The 20014-nt window shown below is 39.4% G+C and overlaps 2 protein-coding genes and 1 long non-coding RNA gene across 26 annotated transcripts in view; 1 reads left to right on the top strand and 2 right to left on the bottom strand.

Moving 5' to 3' along the window:
- ABLIM2 (actin binding LIM protein family member 2) overlaps nucleotides 1-352 on the bottom strand; it is a 130054-nt gene extending 129702 nt beyond the window's left edge. For all 12 annotated transcript variants that reach the window (XR_015287458.1, XR_015287459.1, XM_086891144.1 and 9 more), the window contains exon 1: nucleotides 236-352. Coding sequence is in view for 10 of the 12 variants with exons in the window: in XM_086891144.1 (XP_086747270.1) it covers nucleotides 236-251 (16 nt within the window). In the remaining 2 variants the exon portion in view is untranslated. The remainder of the gene's footprint in view (nucleotides 1-235) is intronic.
- A 550-nt stretch (nucleotides 353-902) lies between these two features.
- On the bottom strand, nucleotides 903-8098 carry LOC147652927 (uncharacterized). Its single transcript, XR_015287457.1, has 2 exons — nucleotides 7941-8098; nucleotides 903-6292 (listed from the first exon to the last, which is right to left on the bottom strand). It is a non-coding gene; the product is annotated as an uncharacterized LOC147652927 (long non-coding RNA).
- A 175-nt stretch (nucleotides 8099-8273) lies between these two features.
- SH3TC1 (SH3 domain and tetratricopeptide repeats 1) overlaps nucleotides 8274-20014 on the top strand; it is a 32155-nt gene continuing 20414 nt past the window's right edge. For 3 of the 13 annotated variants that reach the window (XR_015287456.1, XM_086891140.1, XM_086891137.1), the window contains exons 1-2: nucleotides 8274-8337; nucleotides 17675-17926. Coding sequence is in view for 7 of the 13 variants with exons in the window: in XM_086891140.1 (XP_086747266.1) it covers nucleotides 17719-17926 (208 nt within the window). In the remaining 6 variants the exon portion in view is untranslated. Of the gene's footprint in view, nucleotides 9295-11696; nucleotides 12553-17674; nucleotides 17927-20014 lie in introns of those variants that run through there. The other 10 variants (XR_015287455.1, XM_086891136.1, XM_023925560.2 and 7 more) reach the window with 9 other exon arrangements.

The raw sequence follows: 20014 nt of genomic DNA, 5'->3' as shown, positions 1-20014 counted from the left end.
CCGCCCGCACCGCGGAGGATCCGCAGCCCCTCCCGCCCGGCAGCGCCCGAGGCTGCGGCAGCTCCCCCCGCCACGGGCGCGCACACAGATTCTCGTATTTTCGGGCGGTTTTAGGTGAGCAATTTTTACCCGGCTGCCGCCGCCCGCACCCCGCGCGGCAACGAGACGACCCCGAGCTGGGCAGCGGCAAAGGCGCCCCCGCCACCCCGGGGGTCCCGGCCGCCGCTGCGCCTACCTGTGCCGGTGCTCATGGCGCGCAGCAGGGGCCGCTCCCGCTCCCGCCGCCGTCACCGCGGCCCCGCGGGCGGCCCCGGCCCGGCCCCGCCCGCCGCGCAGCGGGGCCCGCGCTCCGCCCCCGCCGCCAGGTGCCGGCACCGCAGCCCCGCCGCGGCTCCGCTCCGCACGGCGGCACCTTGGGAAGTGTAGGCAGCCCCGCTCCGCCGCCCGCGGACTACATCCCCCTCCGTGCCTTGCTGCGGCCGGGGGCGGCTCCGGCCCCGCCGCTCCTGCGGACAGAGCTGCTGCAGCACCCCCGCCCCGCAGGAACTTCTCCCCAGGTCTCGGCCGGAGCCGCAGCCCGCTCCCACCTGCCGGCCGCCACCGCGCAGTCCGGCCTGCCTCGCCCTGCGGCTGAGATCTGCGTTTTCCCGTCCCGCCTGTGCTCGGCTCGTACGATGCCCGAGCAGAGCAATGAGGTGCACAGGTGCTCCGGCTTGTCCCCGGAGCGCAGTGACGATGAGGATGCTTGCGCTGTTCCTCAGCACAGCCCCGACTCCCAGGCAGCGCTGCACCGCACCGAAGGTGTTGGCAGCAAGTCTGGGCGTTTAGCAGGGGAAGCAGGGCTCTCCGGATCAGGTGAACTTGCACTGGTTTGGATTTGAAAGTACGAGGGCACACAGTTACTACTAACGCCATTTGTTTATTAAATACCGATTTATTTAGTATTTCATCAATCTGAAAATCTGATTTATTTCTGTGAGAACTAATGGGATTTTTTAAAGTAGAAACAAACATCTGTTTTAACAAATACAAAAGCAGCCAGCGTGGTTGCATAAGCGTGCTGTACTGCACAGCTGCTCTGATGCTGATTGCACACTGGGCTCAGGGCAGCTTGGGGTTACCGTAACAGCGTGAGGAAACAGGGCTGGGAAGACTCCCTTTGCATTAGTATCAGTCTGCTGATTACTCTCTGTTCCACTGAAAGCTGTCTAAAAGTTAGAATTTAATTAACAGTTGTAAGCATAAAACCTACACAGCTTTCCCAACCTCCATTTGAAATGGAAGACAGATGAGCTCTGTAGCAGTGTTTACGTGTCACACTTTGATAGAGAATCATGGTCCTTGGCCCTGTGTAAGAACAGCAGTAGCTTATGGCTCTTCATGTCGTTTGTATGATGTGCATGGGGAACCCCTGGACATAATCACTGCCTCAGGGAGAATGTGGACCTGCGATCCAAGCAGCCACAGGATCAGACAATCCAAACAAGTAACATCCCATTCCTGACAGCCACCACCAGTGGGTGTCTGCTGAGGGGATTTCCTGAGCCAGATGTGTGTTCTTTGTTTAGAAGCACCTTCTGTGGATTTTCTTCTGTTGTCTTGTCCAGTTGTAGCTTGAACCCATGCATGCTTCAACTACAGCATCCTGTGCAGGGAATTTCACAGCTGAACAGTCTGGTGTGAAGAACTATCCGCTGTTGTTTTGAACCTGCTGTTTGCTGTTTTTACTTGATACCTACTCATTATTGTAGCAGAAGAGAAAGCAAACATATAATTCTCTATTCCCTTTGTCTGTGTCACTTATGAATTTACACTGCTCTGTCAGATTTCACCCTTCACTCCTACTCTAGTTAGTCATTCTTTAAAAAGGGTGACTTGCAACTTCAGTACCATGCTACTATCTGTCACTTTCTGTCATTTGTTCTGGAGTTTTATTGTTTGATTATCAACTTGGGTTTTAATCATGAAGTGTCTTTGCATATAATAATCATCATGAGTTCAAGGCAATCTCCGAGTGATGTTAGTGTGGCTATGCATAAGTGTTGCTTTTAAAGTCAAATTAGACAGAACTCTTGTCTTGAACGTGGTGGGTGTACAATCCATATTGTGGGTAATGAAGAGGAAACTGCCTTGGGCTTGAAGGCTGCTAAAAGACAGTGTGACCCTTCTGCTGGGTCCCAGTGCAAAGGGAGAATGCTTGCTAAACCTTTCATCATTCATTGCAGTGAGAACCACAGGGCCATAAGAAGGTTTTGGAAGTTTTTCCTACAAGTCATAGAGACAACTTAAAGGATGAGGTTACTACACAATTTCTTAAAGTGCCCACAAGTTAGGGCACACTGTGAGAAACAGGCCATGAAATTCAAATTTCTCCTTGTTTAGGGTAATACCACCTGCCACAAGCTTGATTAAGAGCTCATGTGAACCACTGGAAAAATCAGTCTGCTTCTGGTAAGATCCCATTACTGCAACCAATGAACAAGGGAGTAACCAGCACTTAAAAGGTCTGCTTTCTGAAGAAGATCTTCTCCAAGCTTATTCAGGAAAAACCCTGCTTCAATGACTTTTGGAGATAGTTCAGTAACATGGATGACACAGATGACACAAACTTTACTTGGGAAGAGGTCACAGTTCAGTGCATGAGTGGTCTATGGCAAAAATAGAGTTGCCCGAGTTTATTCTGAATTCTGTTGGATTTGATGTTATCCTTGCTCTCCAGAAAGACATTGTCTCTCCCTCAGAGAAGCTGGCCTTGGAAGGGTTGATAGTAAAAGTGGGGTGAAATTGATGGCTTCACAGTCAAAGTGAAAGCTCATCCAGAAAGAGTTGCCAAGAAGGCTTATACTTAACAATTTAAACTGAGTGCCCAGTCTCACAGAAGAAATAGCTCAAATCTTTCAGGACAATGATCTGTCTATAGAATGGGCAGATACACTCTTTGGGACACTGTAATATTCAGCCTCTTGTTACCAGTTCCAGGGTAGTGGGCAGTCATCTCTTGATTTTCATTTTTGAAAGCAATCAACTTGTTCAGCTGCTGTGAAGAAGGCTGAAAAGTCAGCCCTTCACCTGTCAGCACTTTGCAGCACTTCTGTCATTACTGGGAATTCAATTGGCACCGGGCAAACCTGATGATCCTGGATCCTTCCTTCATGTCCTCAGTGTCATCCTGAATTATTCTAAGAGGGTTGATTTCTTTTTTTTTATTATTATTTTTTTAGCTTGAAAAATGCTATGCAAGACAAGTTTACTTATTAGCATAGATGTGCTTTCTAAAGTTTCTCCACTAATATTATTTGGACAACATTATGGAAGAACTTTGCATTTTACTGTCCAGTGCATTTGAATTGTATGTCCTGTTCTATTGTATTAGCTGTATCAGGAAAATAAAATCTTCACTCTCTACTGAATTTGTAATCATCCCAGTTATCAGAAATGCATCTTCCTCACATATGGGAATATATCTTTATGTATCTCCCCTCAAGTAAGGGAATATGTTTTCATGTAAAGGAAAAAAGAGGGAGCACTGTGAATGGAAAGGAAAAGAAATATTCAACATAGTGTGTCTGCAGTTAAAAAAGGTCCAGCTGAAGCAATGAAAAAAATATTGTTTCTGATGTTTCTGGAGTTTCCATCTTCAGGGTGGTCATGGTCTTCCAGGACAATAAAATTATTACTTTCATTTGATTGTTTGTCTGCAAAGTTTTTTAGGTCATTGCCATATGAGAGGGGTCATATTTTAAAAGCACCTCAATCAATGATGGAGGGTCCAGCGAGAGACAGAGAGAGAGGAACTTCTACATTTGGAATGAAGAAGAACCTTTATGTCTTCCAAAAAAACCCAAACCAACAAAACAACCAACCAACCAAAACAACATCAACAAACAAAGCAAAACAAAAAGAAATTGTGAAAAAAGCCGTTATCCACCCAGTTGCCAGAAGTGATTTACATGCTAATCCAGACTACAGAAGACTACAAATCCAAGCAGCTGTTTAACCTGGTGAAGTTTTCCCTTGGCTTCATGTTCAAAGCTCATACAGTATCACAAGACTTTCAGGTCAAATACCAGCTTGGAGTGAAATTTAAAAGAACAATTAGTTTGTGCCAGCGATGCTATTAGTTGTTTAAACCCTCCTGAAGTTGTCAGAAATAGATAACTAATGGGGAGGAGAAAAAAAAACCAACCAAAAATAACTCAGAAAAAAAATCACATAAATTAGACCTGCTTTTGTAAATCTTACTGTGCAGCTCTGTATTTCTTGCCTTTAAGTTTCATTGTATAGTCCTGAAAACTGAATTTAAGCTTCTAAGAATCCAGTAATTTTTACTTTTTAACCTGAAATCTACTTTATAAGCTGATTTTCAATCTAAGCTGCTGTCTTGACTGCTGGTATGTCTTCTGGAAGACAAAAGAAATCTTGCAGTTTACCATAATGTATTTTAAACTGCTTATGTTTTAAATGACAAATTATCCTTCAATCATATTGTATAAATTTACAGAAATATGTAGTTTTCCTATTAATTAAATCATAGAAATTCTTTTGTATCACAGAAGATTAAGAACCTGACATGACGTGCTATCATGACCTCTCTTTAGCTTTTTTCTTATTCTCTTTTGTGTGAAGAAATCTCCCTAGACATCTCTGTGTTAAAAACATTTCTAGTTTTATTTTCCTGGTATCATATACCTCTTAGGAATTCAGGGATGGCCTATTTTGCCTGAGTTACAGTCCTGTAACTAGACTTAAACTTCTCCAACTAATTCCATCTTGAGTTCTGAGGTTTTTGACATTAAAATTACTATAACATAGAATTACTGGTACTGGGGCAGTTGACAAAAATAAGCCACCCTTGTGTTTGCAGCCAGTGCCAGCAGTTACCTCTCCACCACCTCACTCTGTTTGTTGTATTGCAATGACATTGATAGTAAATAAAACATAAGGCAAGTCTGAAGTTCCAGAAGAGTAACAAACTGGGATCTGAAAATGAGATTCTGGGTATGGGAATAAATTGCCAGCTACTCACTGAGCCAGAAGCACACGTGTTGATAAATAATGAATTAGTGTGAAGCAGCCGTAATGAAATAATAACACGGCACTATATTAAGATGTCTGAGCTACACTATAAAGATGTCAATAATAACTTTGATACTCTCACACCGTGGGAAGATAACACTGCATCAGCAGCTATAACTTGGACATCCATTACCCATTACAAACCTAAATGTGTTATGATCAGTAGGTCAAATAAAACTCCCAGGCAAACTTTGAAAACAGAAAGCGTGAAATAACATCAAAGGGAACAAAGGCTGAGGATGAAAGAAATCTTTGTTACAGTGAGACAATCAAGGACTGTTCTCTCATGTCAGCAGTCAGCTTTTGGAAAGTTGGTCAGAACAAATAAATTTTAATGTCTCAGGCTGCCTGCACATGGCAGGAAGTCTAGCAGGTAATGATGAGCATCCATATAGAATTCATACACAAGGATGACAAACTCCAAGGTTACAGCAATGAAATGGGCAGGAATACAAATGCAGAGAAGGGTTTGGGGAAGAGCCAAAACAAAGCATGAATAATATGAAAGTCACTACACTTGTAAAAAACATTGGCAAAAATTTAATTTTAATTTGGGAATGGCAGATGAAGCTTGCAAGGATTTCAGTGCAATGTCACACAGTCTGTGTAACCACTGATATCAATATAACAGTAAACACGTAAATAATGTTGTGGTTTCTGTAGTAAACAAGAAGGATAATAATCCCTTTTGTTGCAGAGAATTTAACGCTTATTAAGCATATTGCAATCCCTTGCAAATGTGACTCCTTGGAAAACCACTTACATGAAGCTACAGCTTCTCCCTTGCAGTACTTGATATTACAATCCATTGGCCTTTAGTCAATTTAACTCTGTTTTTCAGCCCAGCCTGATGTGCTGATTCCCCATTCCTCATCCTACACTGCATATCTAACACTGTTCTTATATTAAAAAACCAACATAAAAAACAGCCTCATGCCAGCAGAATATAAACTCTTCTGAAGTGATAAAATTCTCATGTAGCACTGTCTTTAAGAGAGGTTTTGCCTGGGAAGATGTGTGACAGCTTACAGGAGCTTTCAGCCCACTCTGGCAGTGAACATTCCTGAGACATCAGGCCCTAGAAGAATGCAGCTGTGACTGATACTTCTCTCTGTGTCCTCACTGCAGCAAAGCTGTCCTGTACTATCAGTGTTGCTCTCCAGGCTTCACTAGGGGAAGGTCTCAATCTGTGTGAAATGACCTGGTCCAAGCCTACCTAAAAGAGAACTTGAAGTTTAGATGGTGATTGTGGATAGCATCTGTATGCACAGATGTCAACTAGGAAAAAAAAAAAAAGGAATGGAAAGATATATTTTTTTTCAAATATGGGAAAAAGTAGAAAAAATATCACTGAATATAATTAATGGACTTGAAACATGCTGTGCATTTAATGGAGTGAGTCCAAAATATGTTAATGCTTATTAAAATGTTTGTGTTTAGCTGCATAGCATCAAACTTAGTAGGAATCTTTTATAGCATCCCCCCACACATTCACACCTTAACACCATCATTGTCTGTGGTGCCCAGTGCAAGTAAAGTTGATTTAATCAAAAATCCATAAATGGAATTGAAAGATGGTTCCAAGGCTAAATTTCAGACAGGAAGCATCTAGAGTTTTCATGATTTTCAGATCCATATTGACAAAAGTTCCACTGTCTTAGAATTTCCCTGACAAATAGAAAATCATTCCTCATATTTCTCAAGACTGAGTGTTGCACTATTCCTTTTAAAGGCTTTATTCTTATAAGGAGTACTATCTCAAGCATACAAGGCTGGATACTTAAGCAGAAAATGTTGTGCTTGTTATGTTTATAAACACCTTTTAATACACTTAGTTCTGGTACCTGTGGCCAAATGGTCTAAAAAGATAAATGTGAGAGGAAGGTTTTCACTAGAAATTATATCTTAGATCAACAGCTAAAGCTGCAAAAAATGGACATGCAAACCCTTCTTTGTGTCTCAACTAGAGGGCAGCAGCAATTTGGAAAAATTCCAATTATTTTGCTAGCTTTATGTGAAGCCAGACTTTTATATTTATTTGTTGAAGTCAAAGGTATCACTACAGAAACCAGACTTTTATATTTATTTGTTGAAGTCAAAGGTATCAGTACAGAATTTTCGCTATTGCAGACATTTTGGTGGCTGGAAATCCCAAACTATAGGAAGACAGTATTTTGAGCTACCTTGGGAAAACTTCTGACACTAAACCACATTGCACTTAGTGAATGGAACAGAGCTTATAGGATGATAAATTGAAATTCTGTGATTGTTTCTATCCTAATGGCTATCTATTGGTTTTGGTCTTCCAGATATTCCTTCAGGCATGTTCTTCCTCAGAGCATCAGGAAAGCCAAAAGCAAGCCTTCATTTCTACTGAATCCATATTGAAATATCTTTTCTCCACTTTTTGAATGCCTAAGGAAGTAAAAATTTACTTTCTCAATGCCAAAACTGGCTCAGGAGATATCTGTATTCCACATATATTCAAGCTCCTATAAATAAATTTCCATGGCCCTGCACTTTTAGCACTAAGCAGAATCACCAAACAGATGGGTAAAATTTCAGTTCTGCAAATTAAGTGTTTCAGAGTATGGCTAAGGGTTGTAAGTGCTTCTTTCTTGAAAGTCTTTTTATCCATCCCAGAAGTGCTCTGGCATGCTAGTAAAGAAAAGAATTGAATATGTATATAGAAATATAAAAATACATTTCAAATAGTACACATTTATGCAAATCCTCAGAAGGGAGAAGGAATTGAAGCAGAACTAAATTTTCATTGCTGCTGCTCCTCCCCCTTCTTTTTTAAGATCAAGGAGCTTTGGCTTTCTTATCCCCTCCTCAGAATAAACAGTTTAAGATATACTGACATAGTTTTCTCTACTTTAAAGGGCAGCAGAAGAGCTGTGACAACCTCAGTGAGAAATCTTATTCCAGGAAAAAGCCTTGAGTAGTGCCCTTTTCTAAATGCTTAATGAGGGACTAGATGGTCTTGAAGGTCTATTCCAACCTTGATGGACATGTGACCCTGTGAAAAGAGATACCAAATCCATTTGAACAGCATAACAAATAATCTCTCCTCAATATATAATTATATCATTATTTCCTGGCTACCTGTAAGGTCTACTTAAGAATAAATTCTTGTTTTATTGTTACCTGCAAATGTCAAGCAGCTGAAAACAGTTAACCTTTAATTAAAAATCACTTCACCTAATTATAAAAGGAAGTACCTATTTTTCCTTGTATTTCCCTGTAATGCTGTGAAAGGTGGGGATTTAGCCTGTCAAGGGTAAAAACTAATTCTTTTTTTAAAAATTATGTTCTGTGGGAGTTTAAGTGTAAAGTGCCTGGAATATAGATTTTTTTTTTTCCTCTCCTTTTAGTTGGAGGTTTGTAGATGAACAGAATTTTTGTTTCCATGTCAACATATATTTCCTAACTTCTTGATACTTGGATGTTTTAGGGCTCTATTTGCCAAGTGGTTTGTTAATTCCAGTAGATAAGAGGAATTTATTTCTACTTGTAAGATGAAAGAAAAATAGGGAAAGCTCATTTTCTGTGCTGAAGCTTGTGAATACAAACTCTCTGTGTTTGGTTTGGGCTGATTGAGAAAAAATGTGCTTTCTGTGTTGCATGGAACTCTAAAGTTTGTGCTTGATTGGGGAGCCTGTTATTCCTCTGGGGCAGAGAATAAATCCTGCTCAGCCATTAATTACAGAAATGAATTATTAGTCTAAGTATTAGTGATTAGTGACTCTAAGTGGTAAGTGATAATTGCAATTTTTATTCTGAGCTGATGAGACTCTTCTAGAAGTTTTCTCATTCTCTGCTGTGGGAAGGCCTATGATCCATGCTTGTGGCTGAGATGGAATTGTGAATCCAGTCATGACTGGATCCCCTTTTGCCTGCTGAGATTTGAATATGGGCTTCCTTGGTTAGGAGTGTGTTGGCTTTTTGGTCTGCAGATAGAAGTGTTTTCAAGAGAGTAGCAGTGGCTCTTGGCAGATGCTGGACTTGGGAGGAAGCTGTGTCAGGTGTGTACTGTGGTCCTCGTGCTTGGGAATAACGAGCTCAGTAGCATCTATTATTAGCATTTGGTATTTGTAAGCAAACTCAGCCATCATGTACTGGGCTGTGTAAATAGCTCAGGAACTGAGTAAGTGGTGTAGCAGCTGGATGTTTTACTCAGCATTTTCCTGCAGACTGGAAGGCGACAGCATTTCCGTACATATGGGTGGCAGTACGTTTTTCTTCTTGTGTTTTCTGTTTTTCCTTTCTGAACCTGGCTATGGAGCTGGGATGGGGTTCTTTCAAGACCTAGGGGAAGTGAAGCTATCTGGGTTTCATGCAGGCAGATGCAAAGATGACAGGAGACCAGAAGAAAGCACTTTAGCTTTATGCAGTTGCTGTGGAGAGATAACATGCTAATCAAAAGGAAACATATGGCTAAACCTATTTCTGTGGAAGTTGTGTGTCATCATAGCATGAACACAGCACAACTAATACCTATGCATGCTGATAATCTGGCTAGAATTAATATAATTGGGTAAGTTTGCTAAAATGTTACCACTGTGAGTTAGTACTTCAAGCTGAATGTTTTCACAGATAGGGTCTCCATTGATATTTCTTTTTGAATTTTTTAATACAGATTGCATAATACTGTATTAAAGAGAAATATTATATTTCTTTTTAAGCTAGTGTACCTCAATTACTGGATGAAAGAGGAACTAACAGAGACTTATTTAGCCAAGACAGCAGTCAGTATTTCATGTGATTTCAAATTTGCCATGCTAGATGTAAATAGTGGAGAATGCTTATTTCAGCAAAATATGGAACAAACAGGATCTTTATATGATTGGTTCTAGCAGGGGGCAATAAGCTTGTTAACATATACTGGACTTGGGATGAAAGAAATCAGACAGGAAGTTGTGTAGAAAGACCCCTTCTCACCTAAAGCTGCCACAATTATTTCTGTCACTTTTCCATGAATGATCAAATGAGTTATGCCCCAATATTTTTACAAGTTAGAGTTCCTTTGGCAGTGGACTAATCTTTCATAGGTATTTCCCCAGCTGTGATGGAATAATAGTTATACTGGAAGGTATAAGTTTGCCTTAATATTAAAATGTTTTGTTTTCCCTAAAGCAAACTGCTGAAGTGAAAAATGGTCAGACAAACATACAGTTGCAGAAGGGCAGACAAACAGGATGATGAAAAGCAGTGCCTGAGAGAGACAATTAGAGGAAGTGTTTTGTATCAACACCCAACGTCCTCCCCAGCCTCCTGACAGATTCTTTTAATAATTCTGAAGAGATCAGGGACAATCCAACATAAATGGGACCATCAAGTCTTCATGCAAGTTTACTAGTTAAAGAATTGACTAGAAGAAACCATTCTGAAGCCTTTTTTTTTAGCAAAAGGAAGCCTGAGACAGGTAGCACAATTCATAGTAATTGGAATGCAGTAAGAGGGGTGTGATTACTAATACAGAAACCAATCTGTGCCACCATGGTTATTTTCCTATTTGCTGCAATATATTGGTCTCTGGACTTGCATCATGAGAGCAGCTGTCTGATAAGGTTATTCATCTGGATTTTTGTAATGCAGATTTTTACTGCTCCAATAAGACAATAGGAAGTCCAGGGCCAACTTTTGAAGTCATTGCCTTAAAGCTGATAACTTTGTTTTTCTTGTTTCTGCCTAAACTACATGTCCATGTACACCACCAAGAGCTGGAAGTACTGGCTGTGGTGTGATGAAATACCATGATGTGATTTTACTTCAGAGTAAAATCATAGAGGAAGCTGAAGGTTTCTGATCTAGTTGAAGATTGCAGGGAGTGGTCGGATAAGACAACTTTTAAAGGTCCTTTCCAACCCAAACTATTTTATGACAGTACGGAAAAGGGAGCCAAGGAGCCTGGAGTTCAGTTGGTGCTATTCTGTTATGAGTTTCTTGAAGGGAGTTGTGTCTCTCCTAATTTCTGTACTCTAACATAAAAATTAGTTGTTTTTTTTAAGATTTTAGGGACATAGTAATCAGTGATAGATTCTACAATGATTTGGGCTCAGAAATAGAGACTGAAAGACTATTATCCATTGGGAAAAATACAGGCTTAAATTACTCTGAGTTTTTTTTCAAAACTACTTTAAATCACATAAGAGTAATACCATTGAAGAAGTCATGTAATAAAATGTAACCAAATATTCTCTTTAAATATATATATAAAATAAATGTGATTAAAAGACTTAATTATGAAACTTGTGGAAAATTAGTCAGTAAAGTGATGACAGAAATGTATTTCATGTTATTGGCATAGTTACTACATAAATGAATTACTTCTGAAGTGGTATGCTTTGTGTACTGCATTATAGTGCAATATCAAATTAATTCCCTCTGGGATGATTGGTTGGTTGTGATTTGCACAATCATTTGAGTACCTTCCAGCTTCATAATTTCTGGGAAGATGGAGAGTTCCCAAGCACACTGCAGGAACAGACTGCTCGATCAGTGTGAAGTAGCATTTATAACTCATGTTTACGTGGTGTCATGGGATGAAGGAAGGTAAATGAGAGCATGATTTATAATCAATACCTGATTTCTATTGTTTAAAAACAACTATTTAGTGCATGTTCCTTGAGATGAACTGGCAGGAGTCATAACTAAGGTCTCAAAGGCATCTGAAGGGTCTGGTTTGTTACTCCTGCTGGCAAGAGCTGTAGGAGGGCAGCAGTGCAGTGGGGACAGCCCATCACCTCGAATCCCACTGCTTTTTGGGTCGTTTAGGGTATGGATCAGTCTTGATACACAGAAGATAAACCCTGTGTGCATTCCACAATAGTCTTGCTCAACTCCCCAGACTGATATTTAATACTGCATAGTGCATGATAGATCTGCTAAATAATATTTCTGCAATTTAAACCTAAGCATATTGGTGTAAATTTTTTGTCAAACAATTTGTCATCAGGTTTTTTTATCAGCTTTAATGATAGCAAGAAATCTAATTTTGCAATCAAAAGCAAAGGGGTGACAAAGACCAGTCCTGTATCTGAAGGACAGTTTGTTACTTTTTTCTGAACAATGCTTTTCTAACACAATGGCCTGGATGTGTCCCTTGGAGCCTTTTAGCCACCAATGCAAAATGCCACAATGAATTATTGCTTTGAAAAGCTGGAGTGTGTGAATGAACCTTCCAGCACACTCCATACATTTCTGCTTTGCATAATGAACTTTAGTAGCACAACTCCATCCTCAGGAATGTTTCTTTCTTAAAAAAAAAAAAAAAAGTTTTGAAATTAACAGTATTGGTTAATAGACAACTTTTTGTACTGGCCACATCCAAGCCAGGCTGTGCAATCAACAGGAAAGATAAGAAGGTCAAACAGGAAGAGCTGTGCTGGAGTCAGTTTTGAGCAGAGCTGAGGGAGGCAGGGATCTGCCTGCTCTTTCCCAGCATGTTACAGTGCCTCAGACCTCGAAAAGGTAGGGGAAGTCCTGTGCTCTATGTCTACATCTCCCTCTTTTACTCTATTTTGGGTCCCTGTGGTCTGGTGTTTGCCTGTGGGTTTATTGCGGATGTGTTGGAATTGCAGCCAGTTACACGGGTAATTTTGGTAGTGTTCTGTTCTTTGGTGTGTCCATAATGAAATCACTGGAAAATATGTGTAAATGTGATCTGTCACAGTTATGAGAACCTGCTGGGATTTTCTGTGCTGCTCTGTTTCCCTCTTCTAGGTAGTGTGGTGTCAGCTGAGCTGCGATTCAGTATCAACAGCTCCTACTTTATTCCTCTGCATTATCTGCCACAGGCCAAATTCTGTCACATCGAGCACTCAGAATGAAGCACTGAGATTCACAGATGCCTTTTATAGTTTTCTAACAGTGATCTGATTTTAATTTAAAAGTATCCCTAGAGTTTATGCTTATTTTTAAGCAGTTATGAGATTGCAGAGTTTAGTCTCCAATTTTCCATATCTAAACTTGGAAATTTTGGACATGTGGTGCTTTTAGAATTGTGTTGAGGATGGAAAATATATTTCAGTGATACTGAGATAGAAGGAAAATTAATCTTAGGGAGGGCTAAAGCTTTTAAAGGCATCTATTTCATCTCTGAAGCTTGCTAGGGCTTTTTTGTTTGTAGACCTGCTGGGAACAATACTTCTTGCAACATTGTTTACTGAGAATTGCTAACTAACCTAAAGCTACTTCCTTGATAAAGGAGTCAATCTTCCATATTTGGAAAACACTCAGATTCCTAAATTTGTTTACTCTGATTATAGATTTGCTTACTTTTCTGTGGAATGCATAAAAATTGTTGAGCATACAGAACCTAATATGGATTTTTTTCCTTACATTCATGGCTGTGACTGAATTTCATAGAGCTCGAATCTGTGATTTACTCTCTAAGGAAGAAGTTTGTAATGATCTTGGCTTTAAGATGTTTGTAGCTTAATACAGAAAATGTGAAATGTTAATTGAAACTGGAAGGAAGGAATAAAATAACTACTCTAGAGTCAGTTTGGGAAAATGACCTAGATGAACTTAGTGCAGTAGAGTTGCAAGACAGGTCTTTAAGTCATTAGTACATTGTCCTGAGGCTCCTGGAGGGATGATGGTGAATGAAAAAATATTATTGCATACAGGTTTTGGGCACTATTTACAATAAAGGCCATTTTTGTATACCTGGTCCTAGTCTCAGAAATATCTACTTTTAGAGGGGGAGAGAGAATCTGATTCAGTGAATATTATTTGTTTTCTCCTTCAAAATGCTTTAAATGGGAATGAATTGGTGTTCCTGTCATCCACAATACCTCTTAAAATAGTAGAAAAAAAAAAGGACAGGGGAGAAAAACAACCCTCAGCCTACATGGAAAATCTCAAGCTATGTATTTTTTTTCTGATTAGCTGAGGTTTGAAAACACTCTGCAAAAAAGGAAGCAGCCACACACAAAAAAGCATGATAAAGGAATTATTCAACTTCCAGAAGGAAAATGAGTGTTTCATTTCCACCTGATGTTCAACAGCTGTTGGATGCTGTCCTTTCCTGCCTGCTGTGCCCTGAGAAGGGCCAGGGAAGGAGGAGTGCCCTTCTGAGCCTCAGACAGTGTGTGGGGCAGCACCCAGAGCTGGACACGCTCCTGGTGTCCAGGGAGCTCTGGCTGTGGGCAGGGAGGACACCAGAGCACCCAGCAGCACTCGAGGTGTTGAGCTGTCCAGCGTCTGCTGCCCCAGGAGCAGTGGGGAGTGCCACAGCCTCACCACATGGCTTTTATTTTGAGTAAAGGTTGGCTCTGGGTTCAGAAAAACAGGAAGATCATTAAGTTCTATGGCTAACATCCTGCACCAAATAGGAATATTTTGGTCAAGCCTCAAAGAGCATGAGAAAACCAGTTTTATCTAAATTATAAATAAAATGCTTAGTTGGTACACATAATCTACACATAAATGTAAACTGTAAGAACTAGTTAGAGATGACAAGCTTTAGCTAGATCTTTAATCTTGAAGCGCTTAATCTTGTATTTGTTGCTATCAACAAATGGCTAGTTGCTAACTTACCTTTATACTTACTAGCATTATAGGTTTATGAAAAAATCTCTAATAATGAGAGTGACTCAAGCACAGCAGTTTAATATTCTCTAAAGCTGTTTTATATTGGATGAATGTTTTTCTCTGGTTCTGTGCCATTAAATCTGCTTTCATTTGTGGTGGAACAGTTTAATAATTGAGAAAGCATCGGCATAATAAATAGGATAATTATCTAGCTCTGCTTATGTGTCTTGGGGTACTTACATGATAGTTAAAGGCAAACAATAAAAGCACAAAGATATAATGTAAATTTCTATGAAATCTTTGTCACTTGGGACAAAGTTTGTGTCAGAATACATTTAGATGCTAGATAGACATTCAAAAGGGCCTAGGTAGATGAGGAGCCTAGCTACAGGAAAGTTTACTATTTTTTTCTCAGTACTTACACATAGCCATGTGGGTTGACATTTGGTGGTTAAGGCAAACACTAAAAAAGGGAAAGGAATCTGTAGAGGAGAACACAGCTGCTAAAAATGTTTGAGCTTTGAGCTTTTCTTCTGTGCATCTTGGAGGAACCCAGAGGAAACATACATAAGGACATACCTGTTTTGCTTTTCTTTCACTCATTCTGATTTTTTTCCCTTGGCTTAGGCTCTATGACTGAATCTTCTTAAAGAGATTATATCCATTTTGATTTGTTCAGATGTCCTACTTGTTCTTACAGCACCAAGCTTTCTAAGTTCATTCACAGACCTGTACATATGTTACTCATACCTACAGAAGCTGATGCAAATTTTATCAGTATCTCTTCAATTCAACTTAATTCTAATATTCCAGTCAGAGTATGTTTGTTTTCCAAAATTTTGTGCAGGGTGATATTTTTGTTTGTGGACAGGAGCTTATGGAAAAAAAATAAATAACCTGAATGCTGAATTTCATTTCTGGGATTAAGGGTAATCCTGGTCTAAAAATAACCACTGGGGTTGGATTCATGGAATAATGTAATGTCAACAACCTCACTTGGAACTAAATTATCATTAATACCAAAATATTTATATCTTAATCAACAGGAGATACTATTATTTACAAAACACATGCAGAAAAGTATTTAATTTCTAAATTTGGAAATTGGAATGCATTACGTATAATCCTGGTACAGTAATGAAAAAAATGGTGTTAGCTACTGTCATTTCTTCAAGGAAAAGATCAGCTATATAAATGGAAAAGCAGATTCCTGGTTATGTGAGTTTGGCCTTTGGCAGGCCTGTATTTGTAATCATTTATAACTAGGTCATCAAGTCTGATAGGGAGTTTCTCTGTGTCAAGCAAATATGTTAATGAAACTGTTCCTTTGTGAGAGAAAGAATAAAAATTACTTGTGTTTGAGTTACCACTTGTGTTTCATATGTGTAAAAATTCATATATACACCTAGCTTTATATAGAGAACTGTGATAAAGCACCAAAAGCATCCTTTGAAAGTCAGCCTTAGCACTCTGATAGACACTTTTGAATAAATGGAAAAATGGGACAATGAAAACATTGAAGCAAAATCCAGCCTAGATTTCTTCATACTTCATTAACTTGTGGTAGATATGGTTATGATTTAATTCTCTGACCTGGTCATACAACCTGTAACTATACCTCATTAATTTTCTGTAATTGCATAACTTGCCTTGGTCTATATATAGTTCGCTGTTTTTTCAAGAAGTGTTCATTTGGGTAAAGGTTTCAATGACTGTAAAAGAGTAGGAAAGTTGTACAGATACATCCTGCTGTGTGTCTGCCTACCCTGGCTGCTGTTGTGCTGTTCATGTTGGTACTTGGTTTGCTCAGGTTTACAGATTTATGATGTGAAACTTGGAGGGCAAAAAGTGTTGGAAGGCAGGTTTGTGAAGAAAAAAGCCAGAAGCATGTGCTTTGGGACATCTCATTTCATGGTAAAGGGAGAAGGGAAGCATTTCTTGACCAGACTGAAGGCAGGTCATAAGAAGATACTGGTTGACCAGGCACTAGTCTGAGGCTTTAGCAGAGCAGAAGTGCATCTTTCATCTACAGCTTCAGATTTAACTGGTTTCTGCTGGAAAACAAATGAGATGACATTTTCCAAAGATCATAACCTTGGACACTCATCATGAATGCAGATCATTAATGAGTATGGCTGCAGTAAGCACAGAGGAATTCAAATTAAATCCAAATGACAGAACTAAAGCAAAATCTATCCTGTGGCTTCATGGAATCATTTAGAGACATGTGAAAGCCCACTGAGGAAAAGGGTGCAAATATCATTGGGTATTCTGGTTATGTGAGTCACGTCCTTTGCAGATGCTTTGGCTGGTGGTTTGACTGCATCTTCCTGACCCTGAAGTAACTTGTGCCCAAGAAATGGGATTGCAGGATGCCTCACCTCAGTGGCTGGAGGGAGCAGTGAAACTTTCAGCTACTTGTGCTCTACTTCCATTTCTACTCCCTCTTCCTGATCATGCCAAATGGAGTCTTGCTGCCAGACTCAGCCTCTAGCTTCAGTAGGGCTTCATTTTTCTGCTTTGCTGCAAAGTAATTCTTGGATCCTTGGATGTCTGTCTTCCTGCACAGTGGGTTCCTGCGGAGGATTCATTCTTTAGCTGAATTTATATAAGCCTTCATTGTTGTTTGAATTCAGCATGCAGTACTTGTTCCATTCTTGTCACCTTTAGAAAATGATGTTTTTCCCCTGCAATTCCTCTGTTAATGTGAATGATGTTATCCCTGGGAGGCTCAGCTTTATAGCTGGCCAAGAATGAATAATTAGCAGTGGGCACAAGTACATTTCACTTCAGGCCTTGGATTGTTGCTGTTAGCCAAGTCTATTGCTTTGTTCCTAAACCAGTGATGCCACCTCATTGCAGGAGCTTTTTCTGGGATAAATTTGGGTGTTACACAACAGTTCCTCAGAAAGAAGCCCATAGAAAAATCTTTAACCCATATTATAATTAAAAATAACTCCTGCAGGAGATGGTCAGTTTTTGAATATATTCATCTTTTCTGATGCTTTTTTAAGAGAATGTTATTGATTTTTTTTTTTTTATTTTCCCCTTTCAGGTTGTTGATAATGTTCATTGTGTCACTGTGAGGAATTTTAAATTATGGAGAGTTTGGCAGTGGCTGGTGGCACATCTCTGCTCAGCACTAACACCATTGTCCCTGCTCTGGAGGGAGAGCAAGACAGGAATTTGGAGGGGGAAGAAACAGAGCAGGGAATGTGCAGGTGTGGCCACAAACATGTGGAGAGCAATGCTGCCATCAGCTCTGTCAGCGATGGAGATGGGATGGACACGTCACGAGAACAAACGGGTAAGACCTCAACAATACATCCTGGTGCCTCTGCTCCCGACTCCTCATGCTTGAATTACTGTGGTTTTTGAATGCTGCACAAGCTGAGAACTGTCATGTGTTTTTCACAGAATCACAGAACCCAGATGGGGTTTTTTTAAATATAAGCAGCTATGTTTCTTCCATAGAAACGCTGCATAGATTGGACTATTGAACAATCTACACTGAAATTCACTTGGGGCAGGCAAATGGATTATCTTTTAGTAAGATAAAAGGAGATGAAAATTATCAGAACCCAAGAGCCAAGGTATTGAAATAGAAGTTTTTTTTCTAGCACTTTTTGCTATATCTATAAGATTCAGAAACCAAGTTTCTATTTTAATAGTTTTTTTAAGTTCCTTTTTCATCAGAGGTGTAGTACTACCTTTGTGCAGAAGAAAACCTACTTTGTGGGGTAAAATCCTGCAAGTTGGAAGGACTTTTTGGGTAGTGGAGTAGAGTGACATAGGTAGATGGCAATGGCTAGGCTCTTTGTTTACAGTAGGTTCAAGAGCTTTCTTAATGTGAAAATACTTCAAACAATCATGGAAAAAAACTATTCCATTTAAAAGTATATGTCCTGTGACTTGTGCTATGCCTTTCTGTCCACAATTGCAATGCTTCTGACATCAAAGACATGTACAAGCATCCCAGAATAGTATAAAGTTGCTCTTTAGCTTTCCAAGAAGAATGCAAGACATTCCACCAAGTAGGAGTTCATATTAAGTTTTTGAACCTAATTATAGTACTTTAAACAGTTTAAACATATTCAAACTGTATTTATAGTAACTCTTACCCTTTTACTCGAATTTAACAGCAAACTATTATTTTATATTAAACTGATGAGTAATTCAAATGCTTGCTGATAGCCTTTGCCCTTTTCTAAAAGTCACAGAAATGGACGTTAATGTCTTGATAACTACCTTTCAAGGAACTTTATAGTTTTTAATATCAAAATAATAGTGAAAATAGTTCACATATCAAAAACATATGCTAATTTATTGTCCTTGCCAACTATTAAATTATTATCAAAGTGATTACATGTTGTCAAAGTTTTGACAACTTCTGTGTTTGTAATTGTGACTATAACCAGGAAAAGTAGAACTACAGGTAAGTCTGGTCCCAGAAGCTCTAGGGGACTTAAATTTAAAATGTTTCCTAAACGCAGTCAGCCTGCACTGTGGTGAGCCCACTATCAAATTTCTATTTAAAAACAAGCATCATATAGTCCATATTAAGAAAATAAAACCCCAACCCCAATGCTTCTGTCAAACACCCAACCAAAACTATACAAAGCTAAAGGATTTGGAGATTTAAGTTTTTAGATTATGTGCTAGTAATAGGCCTTAAAGACAATGTTTTCAGTGCTTACTTGCTTTCCTTGTAAGGTGGGAAAACCCTGTTTTATGTATCCTTATTTATTTGCATGACTTGTTTCGTGTAACATTCATAGATACACTTGAGGGAAGATGCAAAAGACTTTGAAATTTCCATGTCCTGCTATATTACAGGGCTTTTTTAAAAAAGCAGAACTTCATAGGATAATGTCTTGGGATACATGAAAATTGCCTCAGAAATTTTCTACTAAAAAATGAGAGATCTATTTCTCTTCTATTCATAGAAATATGATGCTTTGTCTTCACTGATATTTGCCCAGGGAGCCTTGAGAAAATGGAAGTGGTTGCAGTAGGTGTTTTATCGGCATAAAAATATATCATTCCCTGAAGGACAGGAAGAAACATAGGCTAAAGGAAAAAAAGAGATTACTGTTAATACAAAACATACCTTATTTGTGATATTTTTTCTGAAAATTCAAATCACTTGATTTTACAGTAGCCCCATGCATGTATTACATACACATGTAACAGATAAAGAGAAGAGTTATTTTTCTCCATGTGTTAACTGGTACAACAGGCACAGCAATTTATGCCATTGGAGCATCAGTGGGAGCCATTTTTAGTATAGGTGTGAGGGAAGAGAAAATTAGGTCTGACCCTTGCTGCCTCCCAAATGAGAATTCTGTTTCCTAAGGACCTGTTTTTCAACCAATTCTCCATCTTGAAATTTCAC

Source organism: Cyanistes caeruleus, chromosome 5 (assembly GCF_971803275.1).
Source record: "Cyanistes caeruleus chromosome 5, bCyaCae1.hap1.1, whole genome shotgun sequence".
Taxonomy (NCBI): Eukaryota; Metazoa; Chordata; class Aves; order Passeriformes; family Paridae; genus Cyanistes; species Cyanistes caeruleus.
The sequence above is the reverse complement of the archived record's forward strand: the minus strand, read 5'-3'. Positions and strand labels throughout refer to the sequence as shown.